Genomic DNA, 19,660 nt, shown 5'->3' on the forward strand with positions numbered 1-19,660 from the left:
TTCTGGATCCAGCTGTGCCTGAAGTCCATCTCTTAGACGGATCGGTCACAAGTGCCCGTCCTCAGGCTCTGCCCCACCCCCACCCGGGCCTCCGGGAGCCAGGACTCACCTTGGCGGTCTGCAGGGTGCGGGGGGTGGGAGTGGTACAGCGTCTGCTGGCTCTGCCGGATGGCTGCGGTCAGCGGGAGGTCGGCCTGCACCACCCACTCCTGGTTGCCGTTGAGCACCGTCTCGCCCGGCATGGCGAGGGAATGCCGCTTGGGGACGTCCTTGGTCAGGGTGGCTAAGGACTGCTTGGCCTGGAGAGAGAGCCGGTGGCGTGACCCAGGGCATCTGGTGGCTGCGGCTCGGCACCGCCCACCGCCACAGTGGGGAGGCCCTGACTCCCCGCCCCGCCCTGCTGGTGGGTCCCCAGGCCAAGCACCTGGGGGCTCACTTCGGGGTCACCCCTCAGTTCCCACCGAGAGCAATGTGAGAGCAGATGCAGAGAGAAAGGGGGCGCCCTGACGGCCGGCTCTGCCTGCTGTGGACACCGATACGGTGAAGCCGACGTCACATCTCTCCTGGTTCTAGAACTTTCCAGACCTTGCCCCCAGCCCTGTGCGCTTCCTGGTAGAGAAGTGGACAGCCCTGGCCTACAGCCTCAGGCACCCTCCCCCGCACTGAGCGGCTCTGATCTGCAGCAGGTCCCTGCGTCCTCCGAGCCTCAGTTTCTCCACGTGTACCACGAAACGCCTTTACCCAGGGACGCTCAGGGCCCCCCCCCGCCCCGGCTCGCGCACCCTCGGAGCCTGTGAGACCAGTGCCCTCCCACCCCGGCCCCCGGGAGCTCAGGTCCGTCCGCAGATGGAGGCTGAGCTGATGGTGTTGGCCCTGCAACCCCAAACCAGGCAGCCCTGTCCCCTCTGGCTTAGCAAACCCTTAGCCGTATCCACTGCGCTCATGTGCTCCCTGCAAGTAGCGAGAATGGGGTCATCCGCTCAGAGAGGTTAAGTGACGGCTCCGCGAATGCAGAGTATCCAAGTTGCCTGACTGAGAGCCCAGTGTGTGGTTTCTACCCAACCCCCCCTCCCAGGGGCCTGGAAGCCAGCATGGAGAGGCGGGCTGAGCCACGGGCCACAGACCACGGGGCTGAGCCACAGAGCTGAGCCCACGGCAGCCTTGGCCTTGGCCCATTTCTCAGCCTGCCACTGCGTCTTCCCGCTGCACCCGAGGGCCCCGTCTTCCCTCCAGGGCGCCCTCTGCTGTCTGCAACCCCAGGACCCAGGGCACAGCCAGGGAAGGCGCCTCCCCCCGTCTCGTCCTCATCACCCCTGCAGCGGGGGAGCTGGGCCAGCCAAGCACCGGCAGCCCTGGCTGTGAGAGCCTGAGGGTGTAGGCCGTGCAGTCAGGGGGCGCCCCAACAGGACGGGGGCTCTAAGGGAATCCCCCGGCCTCCGAGCCCGGGGGAGGTCTGGCTCGGGCCTGCGTTATAGCAAACCTGTCACCCTGAGCTGTGCCCGCTGCAAGCCCACACCCCTGCAGAGGGGCCTGTCACCCTGAGCTGTGCCCACCGCAAGCCCACACCCCCGCAGAGGGGCCTGTCACCCTGAGCTGTGCCCGCCGCAAGCCCACACCCCCGCAGAGGGGCCTGTCACCCTGAGCTGTGCCCGCCGCAAGCCCACACCCCCGCAGAGGGGTCTGATGCCTGCCAGGAGGCGGAGGCAAAGGCTTGAGTCCTGTCGGCTGTAACACAGCGGGGGTTGACCAAGGCAAGGTCTGCCCATGCGCAGGGCACTGGGCGGCCTCGGGGGACGGGGCCTCCCCTGCATCCCTTCCCTGGTTTGCAATATAGACGCTTCTGCCCCTGGGAAGCCCCCTGGGGCAGGACCCCTGCAGCCACAGTGTCCACCACTAGGGGTCAGCATTGGACAGGGAGAGGCCCGAGCTCCCGCCCTGCCCTGGGAGTCTCCTGGAACAGGCGACCTTAGGAAACTGCGGTGTCTATAGAGTGAGGAGCTGAGGCCCAGAGGGGGCAAGTGTCCTGCCGGGGGTCACACAGCAAGCACGTGATGGGGGCTGCACCCCCGCTGGGAGCCAGCCCCTGGCTCTGGGGCCTCCAGGGCCCACAAGGGCCTCTCACGTCCCGGGAGGCCCAGGCACACCCTCCTGCCGGCCACCAGCCCCGTGCAGCCCCGGCTCCTGTGTGAGGCCCTCCTGGCCACACTCTGCGGCTCTCCCCAGCCAGCCAGTGGGGCAACGGCGGGGACGCCGACCCCAACGCTGCACCGTGACACAGGGGCCCAAGCGGAGCCGCATCCTGGGGCCCCGGCCCCGGCCTCTCCCGCCAGCTCGCTGGCCCTCGGCCCACGGCGCACGGCGCACGGCAGGAGTGAGGAGCGTTCTCCCCTTGAGGACAGAAGATAGACACTTGTGCTTGATACATTTGACACATGACAACAAAAGCCCATTTTGGGTAATATTACCACCCTGGGACAGCTGGTGTGAATCCTGCGGTATATTTGTTCCCAAGTATTTAAATAAATAAATATATGTATCGGGGCCGGCGCTGTGCCGTAGCAGGTAAAGCCACCGCCTGCAGCACCAGCATCCCACATGGGCGCCGGTTCGACTCCCGGCTACTCCACTTCTGATCCAGCTCTCTGCTGTGGCCTGGGAAGGCAGTGGAAGATGGCCCAAGTGCTTGGGCCCCTGCACCCACGTGGGAGACCCAGAAGAAGCTCCTGGCTCCTGGCTTCGGATCGGCGCAGCTCTAGCTGTTGTGGTCTACTAGGGAGTGAACCAGCGGATGGAAGACCTCTCTTCTCTCTCTCGCTGCCTCTCTGTAACTCTGTCTTTCAAATAAATAAATACTTTAAAAATAAATACATAAATATATGTGGGTGCCTCAAAAAATTCATGGGAAAACAAATGATGCTTATTTTGATGCAAAAAATCGCAATGCATCAGAGTCTTGCCTAGAACGCGTTTTCCACGAGCGTTTTGAACTGCTCTCCCGCTTTCAACAAACAGCGCGGATGGTTCTCTCTGAGCAGCGGCCTGGGAGTGTGGGAGACTGAGTGGGCCCCCTGCACGCCCACTCCTCCCGGGCCCCAGGCAGGGGCGAGGCTGCTCCGGGGGTGGCCAGGGCCCAGGTGGACCCAAAGGGCCCCCAGCCTGCCCCCTAGCCCAGGCCAGAGCCCCGCGGCCCCGCCCCCAGCCCCTCGGGACTCTGGGGTGCCCAGGCCAGCACCCCGCGGCCCCGCCCCAGAGTGAACACCGCCCCCCAGCCTCCTCGGGACTCTGGGGTGCCCAGGCCAGCGCCCCGCCCCGCCCCCAGCCCCTCAGGACTCTGGGGTGCCTAGGGCAGCGCCCCGCGGCCCCGCGCCCAGCCCCTGGAGACTCTGGGGTGCCCAGGCCAGTGACCCGCGGCCCCGCCCCCAGCCCCTCGGGCCTCTGGGGTGCCCAGGCCAGCGCCCCGCGCCCCGCCCCGCGCTCACCATGGCCAGCTCGGCCTCCAGCTCCTTCATGCGGTTGTCCTTGAGGTCGAGCTGGGAGCGCAGCGCCGCGGCGTGGTCCGTGGCCTCCTTGGCCTGGCGCCGCAGCTCCCACTTCTCCCGCTCCAGCAGGTCCTTCTCCTTGGCCAGCGCTCGGACCGCCTCCTCGCTCTCCTGCAGGTGGGCGGGGACACAGGCGCGGCGTCACCACCAGGGGGCGCGGACGAGCCTGGGCCAGCGTGAAGGCCTCTGGCAAGGCGGCCAGGAGCGCCGGCCCTGGGTTTGAATCCCGGAGACAGGGCCCGAGACCAGCCCTGAGAAGCTTCCCACAGCGGTGGGGACAGCGGCGAGCAAGCGCTCACGACTTCCGCCCCGGCCAGCCGCTGTGTCCCAGCCTCTGCTACCCGCCCCCCTGGGACCATCGAGAGGGGCCACCACCTGTCCCGGAGCCTGACTCCCAGAGGCCACAGAGGGCATCCACGCGGCCCTGGTCTGCAGGGATGGCCGAGATCACCGCTGCCTCAGTTTCCCCGTGGACCCTGGGTGCTACCGTGGGTGCAGCCAGCAGGTGCCTGCTTGTTTGACACAGGTCCCTGCTCAAATGTCTCCTCCTCCGAGAAGCCTTCCCAGACCACCCAGGTAAGAGGGCAGCCCTGGGCCCTCTCCACCCCACATCTCTTACTCAGCTGATACGCCACGACACCATCAGCAGGCACAAAACCAGACAAGGAGATCTGATCTCACGGAACTTTCTCTGAGAATCTGCACTGGCGTGGGACTGGGGCAAGGGGCGCCCCCTGAGAGCCAGCAGGTGTGCGAGGGGCCACTTAGGGACCAGCCCAGCTTCAGGAAGAAGACCCACGAGGCCCCTCAGGGTGGGTTTCTGCGTCCGTGTCTGTGCCTGCTGTCTGGGGTGCCCTCGGCCTCTGCACTGGGGGGGGGGGTCCCTCAGGAGCTTGCAAGGCCCCGCCCCCTCCCTGGGATGAGAGTCAAGGCAGCCAGGAGTGGCTGGACAGGTGCACAAGGTTTCAGCTGCATTCTTACATGTAAACCTCACAGCCACGCAGGCGGCAGGCACTAGGATTACTGCCATTTCACAGCTGCGCAAAGTGAGGCCCGGAGAGAGAAAATAACTTCCCCAGCCCCACAGAGCCCTCCTTTGCCGCTAACCCACGTCGCGGCTCTGCAGGGCTAAGTGCAACGCCCAAGGGCACACACGTGGGAACCGGCCAGACCCGAGTCACCACCCTCCTGACCGAGCCGTCCGGTCCCCGTCTGTCTGCCCAGGAGACAAGGGGACCCCAAGCGGCAGTGATGCCTGTGTCCCCCGGTGCCCAGGCCTGGACACACACATCGGGGGCCTGGAAGCCCTCGGGGCGCTGGGATCCAGAGGCGGACCCCGCGCGGGGCTGAGGGCGCGGGGCTGGGGCAGGCAGCGCCACCTTGCGGTGCTGCTCGTAGTTGCGGATGAAGTCCCGCAGCTGCTCCTCCCGGCTCTCCAGCGTGGCGTACAGCTGCTGCATCTGGCTCAGCAGGTCCGTCTTCTCGCCCTTCAAGCGCTTCCGGTCGGCTTTCATGGCTGGGGACGGGAGAGAGGGGCAGTCAGTCCCTGAGTCGCAGCGGGCTGCTGGGGACGCCCACGAGGGGCCCCAAGGCCATGGCCGTGGTCACCTGTGAGAAACCCGAGCTCCCAGGGCCCCTCTTCTCCCGGCTCAGGTCTTGGGGCCAAGCAGGCAGCCAGGCCATGCAGAGGGCCGGGGGAGGCTCGGGGGGCAGGGGGACCCCGGGTCGCAGGCAGCTGGACCCATGCAGCAGCTCAGGTCACCAGGGCCAGTGCCAGTGTGGGGTGTGGGGGCGGGGCACGGCTGGGCTATTTTGGGTCCTGCCACCAGCTCAGGCAGCCACAGTCCCAGCGGCCTCAGGGGAGGAAAAGCCGGCTTTGAAGCAGTCCCTGGGCAGGAGGCAACCTGCAGGACAGGCCGGCCCAGCGGTGCTGGTGTGGGAAACTTCCCAGGTGCACACTCGCCCCGGCTGCGGGCCACACACCTGGGAGAGCGGTGGGCCGTGGGTTTTGACCTCCTGTCTTACAGAGGAGGACACAAGGCCGGCCGGCCAGTCAGCAGCACAGCTGGGGTGAGCTGGTGCCGACGTGGTCCTGGTTGTTTGCACAGCAGTGGGTGAGAGACAGGTGGGGAAGTGCCGTGGAGTCCCAGGAGTGGGTCCTGGGGGGGGGCGGGGGGAGCGGCCAACCCCAGCAAGAGCTGTGGCTTCCCAGGGAGCCCCGCATGGGGACAGGGGCCGCCGTGAAGCCCGCGGCATGGAGTCCCATGGGCGTTTCCACCTCTGCCCTCTGGCTGGCCAGGGAATCACACCTCTGCCCTTTGGTTGGAAATAAACCCTGTGGGCTCCGATTTCTTCATGAGGCTTATGGGGCGAGACTCCAAACTCCAGCCTCTGCTCGGGGTACCTGGAGGTTCTGGGAGGGACGTCCCCCCACACCAGACACTTCTGGGCCTGTCTGACTTTGCACATGAACTCGAGAGCGCGATGGGCAGCCCCTCGTCTGTGTGCAGCATGCTGACTGCCTCTCCCATCTGACTAGGGGCTCTCCTTGTGAGCAAGGCTGGACCTCCACCTTCAGATCAGAGCTGGAGCTGCCCCTCGCGGTCCAGTTAAGCACCTACTATGCGCCAGGCTCTGTGCTTGCTGCAGTGAGAGCAGGAATGAGCTGACACCCGCCCCTTCCTTTGGGTGGGTGCTAATCCGACGGAGGAGGCCAACCCCCCCATAATCGGGGTTGAAACCACACACCCTCCAAGAGAACCCCAATGCTGTGTGTGTCCAGCAAAAATACTCAATTTCCCCTGCGCCCTTGCAGCGAGAGAGGCACGCACCACAGCGCTGACCATGGTGTTGGACGCAGACGCCCACCCGGGGCGACTGTTCCCTCCCCGAGCCCGTGAGGACGAGGCCGGAAGCTGGGAGCGAGAAGGCGTGTGAGTCGCCAGGGCACCGCCAGGGCTGGGATTCTTGGAACAGGAGAACACGCAAACCCCAGCGTGCACAGAGTTTCTGGGGACGTGCAGCCCAGTGTCTGCCAAACAGTCCCCAGGGCCAGGATGTGACAGGTGCCGTCACCTCCACTTGGAAGCCCTCACTTCCTGGCTGCTTCCCACCAGCAGGATTCCTTGGGGGTCCTCGCTCTGCCTGACTCCTGTGGGCGCTGAAAACCCAAGAGCTGAATTCCTGGGAATGAGCAACTGGAACGATGCGGGGCCGGCATTGTCTGCCCACGGCCGCGCCATCTGTTCCCGGCACAGCCCATCTGTCGGTGCCACCTGAGGCCCACACAGGAGACTCGGCCAGAGGAGCAGCCTGGGAGTGCCTGGGGACCCCTGGGCTGGAGCGGGGTGGGAAAGTGGGCCCGTGCTTTCCCTGTCAAAGCCCACAGCAGGTGCAGGCCCCCCCCATCAGACAGGAACCCCCAGCGGTGGATGCTCACGGTGTTAACTTGGTGCAGACCAAGAGAGTGGCCCCAAACACTGCCGGGAAATACTGTGACGTCTACACACGCAGCTGTGGGGCAGCACCACGGGCCGGCTCCTTCCTTCCCACGCCACAGCTGTGTCTCCCGGGGACCTGCCTCCTGACTCAGCAGCTGGGCCGCTCACTGCCCACTCACTCCCCAGGTCAGACCCCGCAGGAGGCCAGCCAGCTCCTGGGCACGCGGGGACTCCTGGGGTGGGGCGGAACGGATGCATCTCTCCGGCTCAGAGGAGGCCACGTGCCTGCCTGGGACGGGGCCGTGGCGAGGGGGCAGCCCCACACCGTGGGCACTTCCTGTGGACGTCATTGTTTTCAAGCTCGGAGGTGGGTCCTTCCCCAGCAGGCTACTTGTTCCTCCCCAAGCCCCGCCCCTGACTTCTTGGTGGGCGGGGCCCCGAGAGAAGAGAGGGCCCTGGAGCTTTGGCTTTGGCCAATGCTACATGGAGGGGCGGGGTGGGCGCCAGTCGGCGTCCAGGGATCTGACTGTCCCCCCGCCCCCGGTTCTGAGCTCATGGGCACGGAGTCTCAGCTCTCCCAGCTGCGATGCCCAGCGGGGACACTTAGCAAGCGCCAAGCACTCTATGGCCTCTTCATCCTCACCACTGCCCGACAAGGTCACTGTCACCTCTGACAGGGAACTTGGCCCCGCAGTAAGCGGCACAGCCCAGGGCTGCTCTGTTGCCTCCCAGGTCACCAGCCCCAGGCCACTCCTCCCAGCACACTGGTGACCCCACACTGCCCTCGTCTGCTCACTAAGGACCTTGCACCTCTGGGTGGGGCTGTGCCCATTTTATGGAGGGAGAAACTGAGGTTGGCGGGGTTGACTTACTCACCAAGAGCCACGTGGCCACAGCGGCGGATCCAGGACTTACACTGAGGGTGGCCGACCTCCCCCCACCCCGCCCCGCCCCATAGTCCTTTCACCTTTGCAGTTAGGAAAGCTTGTAAACAGACGGCTGCTGCCTCCATCCGCAAACCGGCGGACAGCGCGCACGCTGATGCCGGAAGCGTCTCTATGGCTTTTCGAGGTTTCCATCAAAAGTGGTCTGGCGCTTTGTATCCAGTTACTGCTCCGAGCTGCTGGCAGGAGGCTGTGTGTGCGCACACGCGTGTGTATGTTCGTGTGCGTGTCTACACGCATGCACACACGCACATGCACGTGAGCAGCTCTTTACAAAGCCTCCACCAGCCACTCCTTCTGGTTTGCGGCTCCTCAGCCCGCCCCAGTCAGTCTCATCCCACGCACACCGTCTGCAATGCCCAGAAGACGACGGGTCTCCAAGGCCAGGAGCCCCGGTCAGAACTTCCCACCCCGGCGGACGCCGGCCACCGAGGGTCAGAGGGGAGAGAGGTGGCCGCAGAGAGAGGCGGACAGCAGCCCGGCCTGATGAGCCCGGCCACTGCCTGCAGGGCCCCCTTTCTCTGCCACTCTGTGTTCCTGACTCCGGCTGGGCAGCAGGGGCCCCAGGGCCCCGGGGCGACATCTGTGGGCTCTGACAAACACTGGACAAACGTGAGGCCCTCAGGGCTCTTCCAGCTCAACTGCCCGTTACAGCAGGAACCTGCCCGAGTTGAACTGAGCCTCAGTCTCCTCATCAGTACAATGGGAGGGGACGGAAGGTAGCAGCACTCCTGCCTCGTAGGGACAGGCTGTCTGGGGCTGAGTGAGCTGCGGGGTGCAGACCAGGAGCGCTCGGGGAGAGCAAGCCCCAGAAAGACCCAGCTCAGAGGCAGGGAGCCGGGGATCCTGGGTCCACCAGAGCCACTCATTAGCTGGGCGGCCTGAGACACCGTGGGCACCTCTGAGAGCGTCCGTTCTCACCTGCGTGAGGTCGCCCTGCCCTCGCCAGGTGTGGTGCAACACGACCCAGCACAGAGCCTGGCTGAATACAGCAGGTGCTCAATAAATGCTGCCTTCTCTTCCTGTCCTGCAATGTCCTACACCTTCTAGGTCAGCGTGCTCAGGCCCCACGAGGCCCCGGGCAAGGCGGCTTGGCGTGACCGAGGTGCTGTTTCTGGGCAGAGTGCCTGGGGGCAGAGACCCAGGTGGGGAGACAGAAGGGCACCCCTGGGGGCAGTGTGTTCAGGGCCCGCAGACTTGGGGCCCGGCGGTGGTGGACACCAGTGGCCTTGGGCTTTTCCTGCTTGAGAAATGAGCAGGTGAGTCCAGACGCGGGTGGAGCGCAGCCGCCTTTATCAAGGGTAGGAAGGCTGCTTCCCGGGGGCAGGCGGAGCCGCCGGTGAGAGAGCCGTCCCCTGAGCCAGGCCTGCTCGGGGCAGCTCTGCTCATGGACATCAATCCCTTTCTTCTCACCGTCCACATAGCCAGTGGGGGGCAGGCCTGGCGCCTGGCCCCAGAGCCCAGCATTGGATGCTCAGGCCCACGATCTTCCCAGAGGTCCCTCAGAGCCTCTCCACGTGCACCCTGGACAGCAGGTCGGCTGACCTTTCCAACTCCCTGCCCAGGGAGGGAAACACCGGGACTAGGTCCTAATCTTCCAGTTCTGAGGCCATGGCAGACATTACTAATCCAACAGGGAACCTGGGTGGATTAGTGATGTCTGCCATGGCATGGGAGGGAAGCTCTGCCCTGGACAGTGGAGTGACTGATGACAGCCAGCATGTTGAAGATGACAAGGTGAGATGACACACTCCAGGGACCCAAGGCCAAGACAGGGGAAAGCACTTCTCTCAGCTGGTGGGACACCAGCTCATTCACCCCATGGACAACGGTGGCAAAGCAACTCTGGCCTGCAAGTTTACAGGCAAGAAAGCAGGTTTGATGTCCCTCAGCTGGGTCAAAGGTCAGGGACTGAGTCCTAGGTTTGCTGACATGTTTCCATGTCCACCCCAACCAGTCCCTGGGGGAGCCGGGGAGCTGGCCTGCCTTGCTCTCTGCTGGGTCCCCTTGCGTCTGGAGCAGCGTCCAGCACATAGCAAGTGCTCAGGCCATCACGCAGGACTGGCTGACGCACACGTGAGCTAAGACCAAGGTGGGCCGCCTCGGGGAGGGGGCGCCTGTGCTGGAGCAGCAGGGAGCACTCAGCCTGGGAGCAGGACTGGCCACACTGACGTCCCCTGGGCCTCCTGATGGGGCTCTGGGAGCTGACCACTGGGGCTCTTGCGCAACTGCCGTGGGCTCTGGAGCTGTGGACGCAGCCGGGCAGGAGCTCCGAGGACTCAAGCGGCCCCAGCTCCTGCTGCCCCAGGGCTGACCCCAGACACCGTGCCTCCCACAGTGCTGGGGAGCGGGCGCCCCTGCTCTCCCGCGGGACGGCTCTGCCATCAGCGAGGCCACTTCTGCGGTGCCCTCCCTCACTCTGGAAACGGAGGTCTCTCCCGCTTTCCAGCAGCCCCATGGGAGGCGGGGGGCGTTCCCTGCACTGGGCTCGTGCCCGCCGCTGGGTGTTCCAGGAGCCACGGGGACCTGCGCCTCTCGCTCTCGTGTTTAACAGCGGCAGCTGCCCTTGGCCCCGTCTCCCCGTCCAGCTCCCGTCCCACGTCTCCTCTGCCTTGGGGAGCAGAGAGCTCAGGAGCCCGGTGCCCACCCCGGCCGCCCGTCCCTTCCTGGACCCACCCTGACGTCTCCACGCTCGGTCTTCCCAAGGTCACCGACACCCTCGGCACTGACCCCGCGGCCCCACCAGAGGAGCTCCCCCGGCCTCCAGGGCCCTCGCTCCCGAGTCTCCCGTCCTCCGGCTCTTCCCTGTCGCCTCCTTCCTGAGCGCTGCCCGTCTGCAGCGGCTCCAGTGCCTGGACCTCCTGACGCCGTCACGGGGCCTCACGGCTGTCAACCCAACCCTGGCCACCTGTCCCCACCCCCCGGGGCCTGGACCTTGCTCCTCACTCAGAGCCGAGGGCTGGGAGCATGCAGTAAGCGTCTTGGAGCGGCCGTGGCCACGGTCACAGCCATGAGCACGTCGTCACCCAGCCCCCAACGGCCCGCTCTCCTCGGTCCCTGCCTTGCCAATGCTCTGGCCCCGATGTCTGGAATCTTCCTTGACCCCATTCTCTGGAACCCCACACCCGGTTCATCGGTGGGCCCTGCCACCTGTCCCTTCTCACATCCGGGCCCCCTCACCCCTGGTCACCACCGCCCCGGATCTCTGAAGTCGGGCATGGTCCCCTTAGGGTGAGGCTGGAACTGCTGCTCCCTGCTTGTCTGCAGTGAGCACCAAGGCCTCCCAGAGCCCACGCGGGCCCTCCCACCACTGCCCCTGGGCTGCCCTGAGCTCACCCCCTGCCCCGCTTCTGCATGGCCACCCTGGCCTCCTTGCTGGTCACAAGGACATGCTTCTCCCCAGGGCCTTGCAGGGTGGTGCCCTCTGCCAGGAACACTCCTCCAAGCCCCGCCCCCAGGCAGTCTGCTCCTCCCACCCTGGCCCCGCCCCATCTCCCTGGCCCCACCCCGTCTCCCTGGCCCAGCCCCATCTCTACCTAGGCTGTGTCTGTGTGGAAACAGTCGGTTAAGTCCCTCCCCCGAACTCGGAATCCCAGGCAGCTTCTGCCTGCACTTGCACGCCCACACCTTCTGCCGCTCTCTGTGCACGGGTGCTCACGGCCCCGCCCCACAGCGCTCTGCACCAGTGGCTGGGGTGCAGACCAAAGTTCAGGCGCCATCACCCTCCCAGACCAGCCTGGAAGCCCCTGGCGGCGGGGCCTGGGCCTCAGCGGGCATCGCGCACAGCCGGCAGCAGGTGCTTGGCGGTGGGGGCGGGAGGCTCTGTGCTCACAACTCCAAACACACACGCTGCCCTGCCTGACGCTCCAGCCCAGGGGTGCAGGGCCACTACACCAGGGAGGTACCGGCGACGCCGCACCCCCCTTCCAGAGAATTCTGAACTTCAGATTCGTGTCCCTGATGCCTCAGGCAGCTCTGGATTGTTCGGCTTTGGCAGGTCATCGCGGGGCTGCACTCGCTGACGGCGAGATGAACAGGAGTCCGTGGAAGGTGGAGGAGACTGGGGCCCACACCCTGCAGACTGAGACCTGGGTACAAAGCCTGGCTCCATAGCTGTGTGCCTTTGGGGAAGTCCCTTCACCTCTCTGTGTCTTATTTCCGCCTCATCCTGCTGCTCTGAGCACAGAAAACCAAGGCTCTGCAGCGCACCTGCCGATGACCGCCAGGCTGAGAGACAGGCAGGGCCGCCGTGGGCGGCGTGGCCCAGGCAGGGCCTTGAGAAGGATTCAGCCCCACACCAGGGTCCCAGCAGAGGCTGGGAGGCGGCCTTGGAGCCTGGGCAGCGCTGAGGGGTGGGCGGGGATGCAGGACCACGACCGGCCACCTGGAGCACCTCGGCCTTGGCCATAGGTGCTCAGTGGCCAGGACTCGCGGCTGGGACACGTCTTCCGCAGGCGAGGGCGAGGCCAGGCCCCAGGGGTCAGCAGGGGACAGCACAGGGCGCAGGGAGCCGGGGGGCCTTGCAGGCTGCTCCTGGTCCTCGCTGTGGCTGTCACCCGCCCCACGTGCCGGCCCCCACAGGAGCTCAGAGCTCAGCCCCAAGCCTGGCCAGGCCCTGCTTCCTGCTCCTCCCCTGGGGCACCAGAAGGAGGGAAACGCGAGGTGGGGGGGGGGTTGTTTTGCAGGCTCCGAAGGGGAGTCCAGGAAAAGTCCTCCTTCCTCCAAAGCCCCACTGAAAATAGCAGTCGGGGACGCGACCGGAACACCGACATTCCCCAGACGGGAGCGTGCAGGGGTTTCTGGAAATGCAGCGTCCAGGCCCGCCCCATGCAAGGAAAGCTATTTTTAAAGGTCCGTGTTGGTGTGTAAGGCCATTGTCAGGCAAGGCGGGGACGCCGGCTCAGCCCCGAGAGAGGAGGAGCAGCAGGTTCATTCCGGGAACCCCCTCATCCCCCACCCCCCTGGGAGGAAGACAAGACACCAGGTGCTAACCTGCAGGCTGTGTGGCCTCCGGAACTCACACACCCTCTCTGAGCCTGGTGGTATACGCCTGGGGACTGTCTCACCACCCCCGCCTCCTCACAGACCCAGCAGGTAGGTTCAAGGTCAGATGCAGGCAGCGGCCTGGTAGCTGCAGTCGGTCTCTTCCCAGGCAAGCTCAGAAGAGAGCAGAGAGGCTGCAGGGGACAGGGCTCACGTGGGAGGCGCTGGAGCCAGACCCCCCCCCCACCCCGGGCTCCGGCCCCGGCTCCGCCACTCGCTCGCTATGCGGCCCAGAGCAAGTCACATCCTGCCGGCCTCTGCCTCTTCAGGGGGAGGAAGAGTTCCTATCTGGGTACAGGAGGGCACCTCCAAAAGTCGGTGGAAAATGGGAACCAAGGCTGACTTTTTTTTTTTTTTTTTTTTTTTTTTTTTGATAGGCAGAGTGGACAGTGAGAGAGAGAGAGACAGAGAAAAAGGTCTTTTTGCCGATTGGTTCACCCTCCAATGGCCATCGCGGCCGGCGCGCTGTGGCCGGCACATCGCGCTGATCCGAAGCCAGGAGCCAGGTGCTTCTCCTGGTCTCCCATGGGGTGCAGGGCCCAAGCACTTGGGCCATCCTCCACTGCACTCCCGGGCCATAGCAGAGAGCTGGCCTGGAAGAGGGGCAACCGGGACAGAATCCGGTGCCCCGACCGGGACTAGAACCTGGTGTGCTGGCTCCACAAGGCGGAGGATTAGCCTATTGAGCCACAGCGCCAGCCAAGGCTAACTTTCTTTTGGTGCAAAGTAATTTTGAAATCCGCCATCTTCCACCTTCTGGTTCATTCCCCCAAATGCTTGCAACAGCTGGGGCTGGGCCAGGTCAAAGCCAGGAGCCGGGAACCGTATCCGGCTCTCCCGTGTGGGTGGCAGAGACTCAGTCCTGGAACCATCAGCCGCTGCCTCCTAGGGTGCCTGGCAGCAGGCAGCTGGATCGGAAGCGGAAGAGCCGGACGCAAACCAGGCCCTGTGACGTGGGATGCGGGTGTCCAGGCGGCGACGTGAGTCTCCGTGCCAAACGCCCGCCTCCACGCGCAGCTTCTCCCTGGCGTGCGTTTCGTGAACTCTCTGAAGACCGCACGCATACGGGGATTTCAAGCATTCTTTTGCACCAACAGAACTTAGGTCAGATGGCCAGGCCTCCGATGCCCACCTACACCTGAGCACGCACGACGGCTCGGCATGTGAAAGCTCCGCACTGGGAACCCACAGGAGGGCGGCCACACCGTCTGCGGCTCCTGCCCAGGGCGGCTGATTTGATCCGGTGAGGCTGAACGAGCCACAGCCACCCCCGAGGTGCGGGTGCCCCACAGACAGCGTGGGGCTCCCCGAGCCGGAGCACGGCTGGACACCGGGCTCTCAGACGGCACGCACAAGGGCAGCGTCTGCATCCCACAGCCTGCGAGAGGAGCTGTGCTCCGGAGGGGCCTGGGGGCAAGTGGGAAGGAGAGAGGGCCTGTTCCCCGATCGAGGTCACACAGCTGGGGTCAGGCTGTGAAAACTCACCCAGACTTGAACTTGGGCTTCCGAAATGGGCTTTAAAAGCAGCGGCCCCTGCCTAGGCCTGGTTTGATCTGTGCAAGGCCCTCAGCGCCATGTCCAGCGTGTGGGCACAATAAGACCCCAGCACCCTCACCTCCCAGGCTGAATGGACGTGTGGAGACGACCTCTGTAATCTGTGGCCACCTGAAGAGTGGGACAACCGCGGGGGGCTGTGGCGGGCGGCCCGCCTGTGCCAGCGCAGGCAGAGCGAACTACATTGCAGGTGTTAGTGTTAAAGCCAGCCACAGGCCGGCGCCGTGGCTCACTAGGCTAATCCTCTGCCTTGCGGCGCCGGCACACCGGGTTCTAGTCCCGGTCGGGGCGCTGGATTCTGTCCCGGTTGCCCCTCTTCCAGGCCAGCTCTCTGCTGTGGCCCGGGAGTGCAGTGGAGGATGGCCCAAGTGCTTGGGCCCTGCACCCCATGGGAGACCAGGAGAAGCACCTGGCTCCTGCCTTTGGATCAGCGTGGTGTGCCGGCCGCGGCGGCCATTGGAGGGTGAACCAACGGCAAAGGAAGACCTTTCTCTCTGTCTCTCTCTCACTGTCTCCACTCTGCCTGTCAAAAAAAAAAAAAAAAAAAAGCCGGCGCCGCGGCTCACTAGGCTAATCCTCCGCCTAGCGGCGCCGGCACACCGGGTTCTAGTCCCGGTTGGGGCGCCGGATTCTATCCCGGTTGCCCCTCTTCCAGGACAGCTCTCTGCTGTGGCCAGGGAGTGCAGTGGAGGATGGCCCAGGTGCTTGGGCCCTGCACCCCATGGGAGACCAGGAGAAGCACCTGGCTCCTGCCTTCGGATCAGCGTGGTGTGCCGGCCGCGGCGGCCATTGGAGGGTGAACCAACGGCAAAGGAAGACCTTTCTCTCTGTCTCTCTCCCACTGTCCGCTCTGCCTGTCAAAAAAAAAAAAAAAAAAAAAAAAAGACGCCAGCCACAGCGGGTCTTCACCGGAGCCAGCCCCACATCGGCTTTCGTAGCCACAAAACCCACATCCTGCTCTTCATCTGGTGCCTAGGAGACCCCGGGCTGCTTCCCGACTTGGCACAGGAAGCAAGGTGCGTGATGGACCCTTACGCCGGCCTCAGCCGTCACATGTCACCGTGTTCACCTTTGCCATCCTGCCTTTGACTCCCCCTTCTTCCAAGGAGGCCCGTGATTGCACCGACAGAACGGTGGCAGCAAGAGCACCATTTCCTCATTTTTCCCTCCGTCAGCCGCTGACCAGTGGAGACCCCAGCCAGGCAGGGGTCTGGGGCCGCCTGACGCTGTCCCTTTACCTGGCCAAGACTGGAAGCCCAGCAACTCAGACCTGTACGAGTATTTAGCCCGCCTTGCTCAGATAATGATTACACACTTACATGCTAATGAGTACAACTAGATGAAAGGTTTGCCAAGCCTGTCACTACCCACTTTCAGGACTGATAGACTCGCACGGCAGAATCGCGCGTGGGAGCAGGTGCACACTCCGAGGCTCAGTGGGCTTTGGTTGTCTTATGGGAAGAAAGCTCAAAGGCTGGCCCAGAAAGCGAGCTCTCGGGCGGGGGGAGGAAAGAGAAGACGGGGCTGGCGGTGGGGACACGGAAGGTGAGAGCTTGCACACCTCCACGGGCGGGAAGTTCACCACGCCCAGGCCGGGTTCTGCTGTCACGACCACGTCCAGGAGCCAGGCTCATAGGGTGACCCTGCGGTCTCCCCAGAGCCCCGAGGCCTTCACTTCCGTCACGTGGGAGGAGTGAGGCCACGGCATCTGCAAAGTTTGTTTTAAGGATTTACTCCCCAAATGGCTGCCGCAGCCAGGGCTCGGCCAAGTCAAAGCCAGCAGCCTGGAGCCCCATCCGGGTCTCCCACGTGCGTGGCAGAGACCCAAGCACTTGGACCACCTTCTCAGGAGTGTAGGGAGGGAGCAGCTGGCACATGAACTTGGCGTTCTGAGCTGGGATGCTGGTGGCAGCTCAACCTGCTGTGCCACGAGCCAGCCCCTGGGAAAGTTGCTTCAAACAATAAAGTGGGGAGGCAGGCGCTGTGGTGTAGTGGGTGAAGCCGCCACCTACAATGCCAGCGTCCTATAGGGGAGCCTGCTTGAGCTGCTCCACTTCCCATCCAGCTCCCTGCTAATGCACCTGGGAAAGTGACGGAAGATGGCCCAAGCCCTTGGGTCCCTGCACCCATGTGGGAGACCTGGACAGAGCTCCAGGCTCCTGCCTTCAGCCTGGCCCAGCTCTAGCCACTGCAGCCATTTGGGGAGTGAACCAGTAGATGGAAGGTCTCTCTCTCTCTCCTCCCCATAGATAAAACACATATTTAAAAGCCAAACAAAAAGCCACAGTAAACTGGGCAGGGCGTGTGGAGCAGCAGTTGGGACACTGGTCGAGACGCCCACACCCCACAGGGGGTTTTGAGTTTGGGTCCCAACTCCTCTTCTGACTCCAGCTTCCTGCTAACGCTCACCCTTCCCACGCTGAACCTAAAGATGCCCCTTGACCTTCACCCAGGGGGCCACGCACACAACAGAACAGTCCAGCTTCCATGGGCCTCACGGCCAGCTCAGGGAGACAGGCCCAGACACAGCGGATCAGAGGCACGTCAATTCTCCCTGCCATTCACTCACTCAGGAAACTTCATCACTCACCCTAGGCCTGGCGCTACCTTAGCGTAGAAGCAAAGACACCCAAAGCCTTTTAAACAACCCAAGGCAGTGAGCAGAGGCCGCGAATCCAGAGGGTGCAGGGTGGGGCTGGGGAACAGGGGCAGATGGAGACCCAGGAAGGCCGCCCCAAGCCTCAGCCGACAGATCGGGCCCAAGGCCATCGGGCCCCCTCCCGGGCTGCAGATGCTGGGGGCTGGCCCTCCACCCCCTCAGGGCGGGGCTCCTGCCAGCCCCTGGAGGTGCAGAGGAGAAGCCCCCTCAAAGGCCAGTCAGGAGTGTTGGGTCCCAGGGAGACATGAGCACCTGAGCTCTGTGCCTCTGTACCTGTGGGTGGGCACGGACGCAGCCTCTGGGCTCCATGCACTGGGCGGGTCCCAGGCCCCGGGGCTCCGTGTTCTCATCAGCAAAGTGGGACCGAACCGCCTGTCTGTCTCCAAGCAGCAGGCCAGCCTGAGCCTGCTCCGTGCGTCAGTCAACGTCTCACGTTCGCTCAGTGCCCTGGCTGGCTCAGCGAACCCAACAGTGTGCTTATCTGAGTTTTCTGAATAGGTGAAACTTTGATGCGTCAAATTCTTCTGCTTGGCCGGCGCCGTGGCTCACTAGGCTAATCCTCCGCCTAGCGGCGCCGGCACACCGGGTTCTAGTCCCGGTCGGGGCGCCGGATTCTGTCCCGGTTGCCCCTCTTCCAGGCCAGCCCTCTGCTGTGGCCCGGGAGTGCAGTGGAGGATGGCCCAGGTGCTTGGGCCCTGCACCCCATGGGAGACCAGGAAAAGCACCTGGCTCCTGGCTCCTGCCATCGGATCAGCGCGGTGCGCCGGCCGCAGCACGCCGGCCGCGGCGGCCATTGGAGGGTGAACCAACGGCAAAGGAAGACCTTTCTCTGTCTCTCTTTCTCTCACTGTCCACTCTGCCTGTCAAAAAAAAAAAAAAAAAATTCTTCTGCTTTAAAGATTTATTTAGTTATTTGAAAGGCATAGTGAGAGAGAGAGAGAGAGAGACAGACAGACAGACAGAGAGAAAGGTCTTCCATATACTGGTTCATTCCCCAAATGTCCACAACAGCCAGGGCTGGGCCAGGCCAAAGCCAGGAGCCTAAAACTCCATCCGGGTCTCCCATGCGGGTGGCAGAAGCCCAAGCACTCAGGCCACCTTCTGCTGCCTCCCAGACGCAGGGCGGGAAGACAGATCCCAAGCAGACAGCTGGGACTTGACCAGGCACCCTGACAGGGGATGCGGGTGTTCCGGGCACCAGCTTAACCTGCTACACCACAGCGTCCACCCCCAGACCGTAACAAGGGCACTCTTGGAAGCATCTCCCGATGACCTGGGCTTCTAACACCCAGCGGAGGAGCTAATTCGTTCCTGGGACAGCGGGGAAAGACGGGCAAGGGCATCAGGGCTTCCCGGGGCTCCCCCACACCACACCGCAGGCAGTCGCGCGGGAGGCGACACCAGTCTCTACAGAAGGACCCAGCCGGGACAATGAGACCCCTCCGGGTCTCCACTCGTGCTGATACCACACACACACAGGCTCCCGACCTCAGCACAGCAAAGCGGCCACACAGCCCGGGCCGCCCGAATCGGGGGACCCAACATCTCCCCCGAAGGAGTCTCAGGAAAAGTAAGTCTTCCCCGGCCTCCAGGTCAGCGGCGGGGGACGCCCGGCCCGCGGGCCGTACGAGGGCCTCGAAGTCTGGGTCTGGCCCTGCCAAGGCCACCACACGGGCGCTCAAGTCAGCGCGGCTATGGCAGGCTCCTTCTCAAGTGGTTCCGCTAAATCCCCAAACGGCCCCGGGCAGGAAGGACACTGCCCTCCCCTGCTCTAGACCAGAGGACACAGGACACACGGATGCTGTCAGCACACTCCAGGCCTTGGCGGGTCTCCAGGACAGCACAGCTCCTTTGAGAAAAACACCGACACCAAGAAGAACTTCCAGATGGAAAGAGACTGCAAGGGACGTCTCAGCCCGTCACATGGTGTGGCTGTCACTGGGCTCGTGCCTCCCATGGCTACACAGCACAGGGACTGGCTGGGCCAGTCTGAAGCCAGGAGCCAGGGGCTCCGTCCTGGGGTCTCAGGCGGGTGCAGGGGCCCAGGCACGTGGGCCATCCTCCGCCGCTTTCCCAGGTGCATCGGCAGGAGCCGGATGGGAAGTGGAGCAGCCGCGCTCACATGGGATGCCAGTGGTGGGCTTCCCCGGCTGCTCTGCCACAGCGCGCCAAGGTTCGGTTTCTTGAAAAGAATACCTTCTCTTATGAAGATAGAGCATGGAAAACGGAATGCATAGGTTAGTTTGTTTTGGGACCAAACAGTTGGAAATGCACGCACCGAGGGGCTTCAGCGAGTCCACGGAAGCCGTGCGTCCCGAGAAAGCCACGCCTGGATTTCAACACGTTTTGCCCCAAATAAACTGAACTTTCACTCCCATTTTCCCACGGACTTTGTGAGGTCCCCTTGTCCCCTAAAAGATTCACAGATGACAAGAGGCAAAATATGGTGGAGAGGGGACAGAGGATGTGGGGGGCAGGACC

At 64.0% G+C, this 19,660-nt stretch overlaps 1 protein-coding gene across 7 annotated transcripts in view; it reads right to left on the reverse strand.

Annotated features, from left to right (window-relative positions):
* The window catches only part of KAZN (kazrin, periplakin interacting protein), a 1,000,963-nt gene that overhangs the window by 51,858 nt on the left and 929,445 nt on the right, over positions 1 to 19,660 (reverse strand). For all 7 annotated transcript variants that reach the window (XR_007914879.2, XM_051834341.2, XM_051834342.2 and 4 more), the window contains 3 exons: positions 4,919 to 5,055; positions 3,480 to 3,650; positions 110 to 299 (listed from right to left, as the gene is read on the reverse strand). Coding sequence is in view for 6 of the 7 variants with exons in the window: in XM_051834341.2 (XP_051690301.1) it covers positions 110 to 299; positions 3,480 to 3,650; positions 4,919 to 5,055 (498 nt within the window). In the remaining variant the exon portion in view is untranslated. The remainder of the gene's footprint in view (positions 1 to 109; positions 300 to 3,479; positions 3,651 to 4,918; positions 5,056 to 19,660) is intronic.

The sequence above is a fragment of the Oryctolagus cuniculus genome, chromosome 7 (assembly GCF_964237555.1).
Source record: "Oryctolagus cuniculus chromosome 7, mOryCun1.1, whole genome shotgun sequence".
Classification (NCBI taxonomy): Eukaryota; Metazoa; Chordata; class Mammalia; order Lagomorpha; family Leporidae; genus Oryctolagus; species Oryctolagus cuniculus.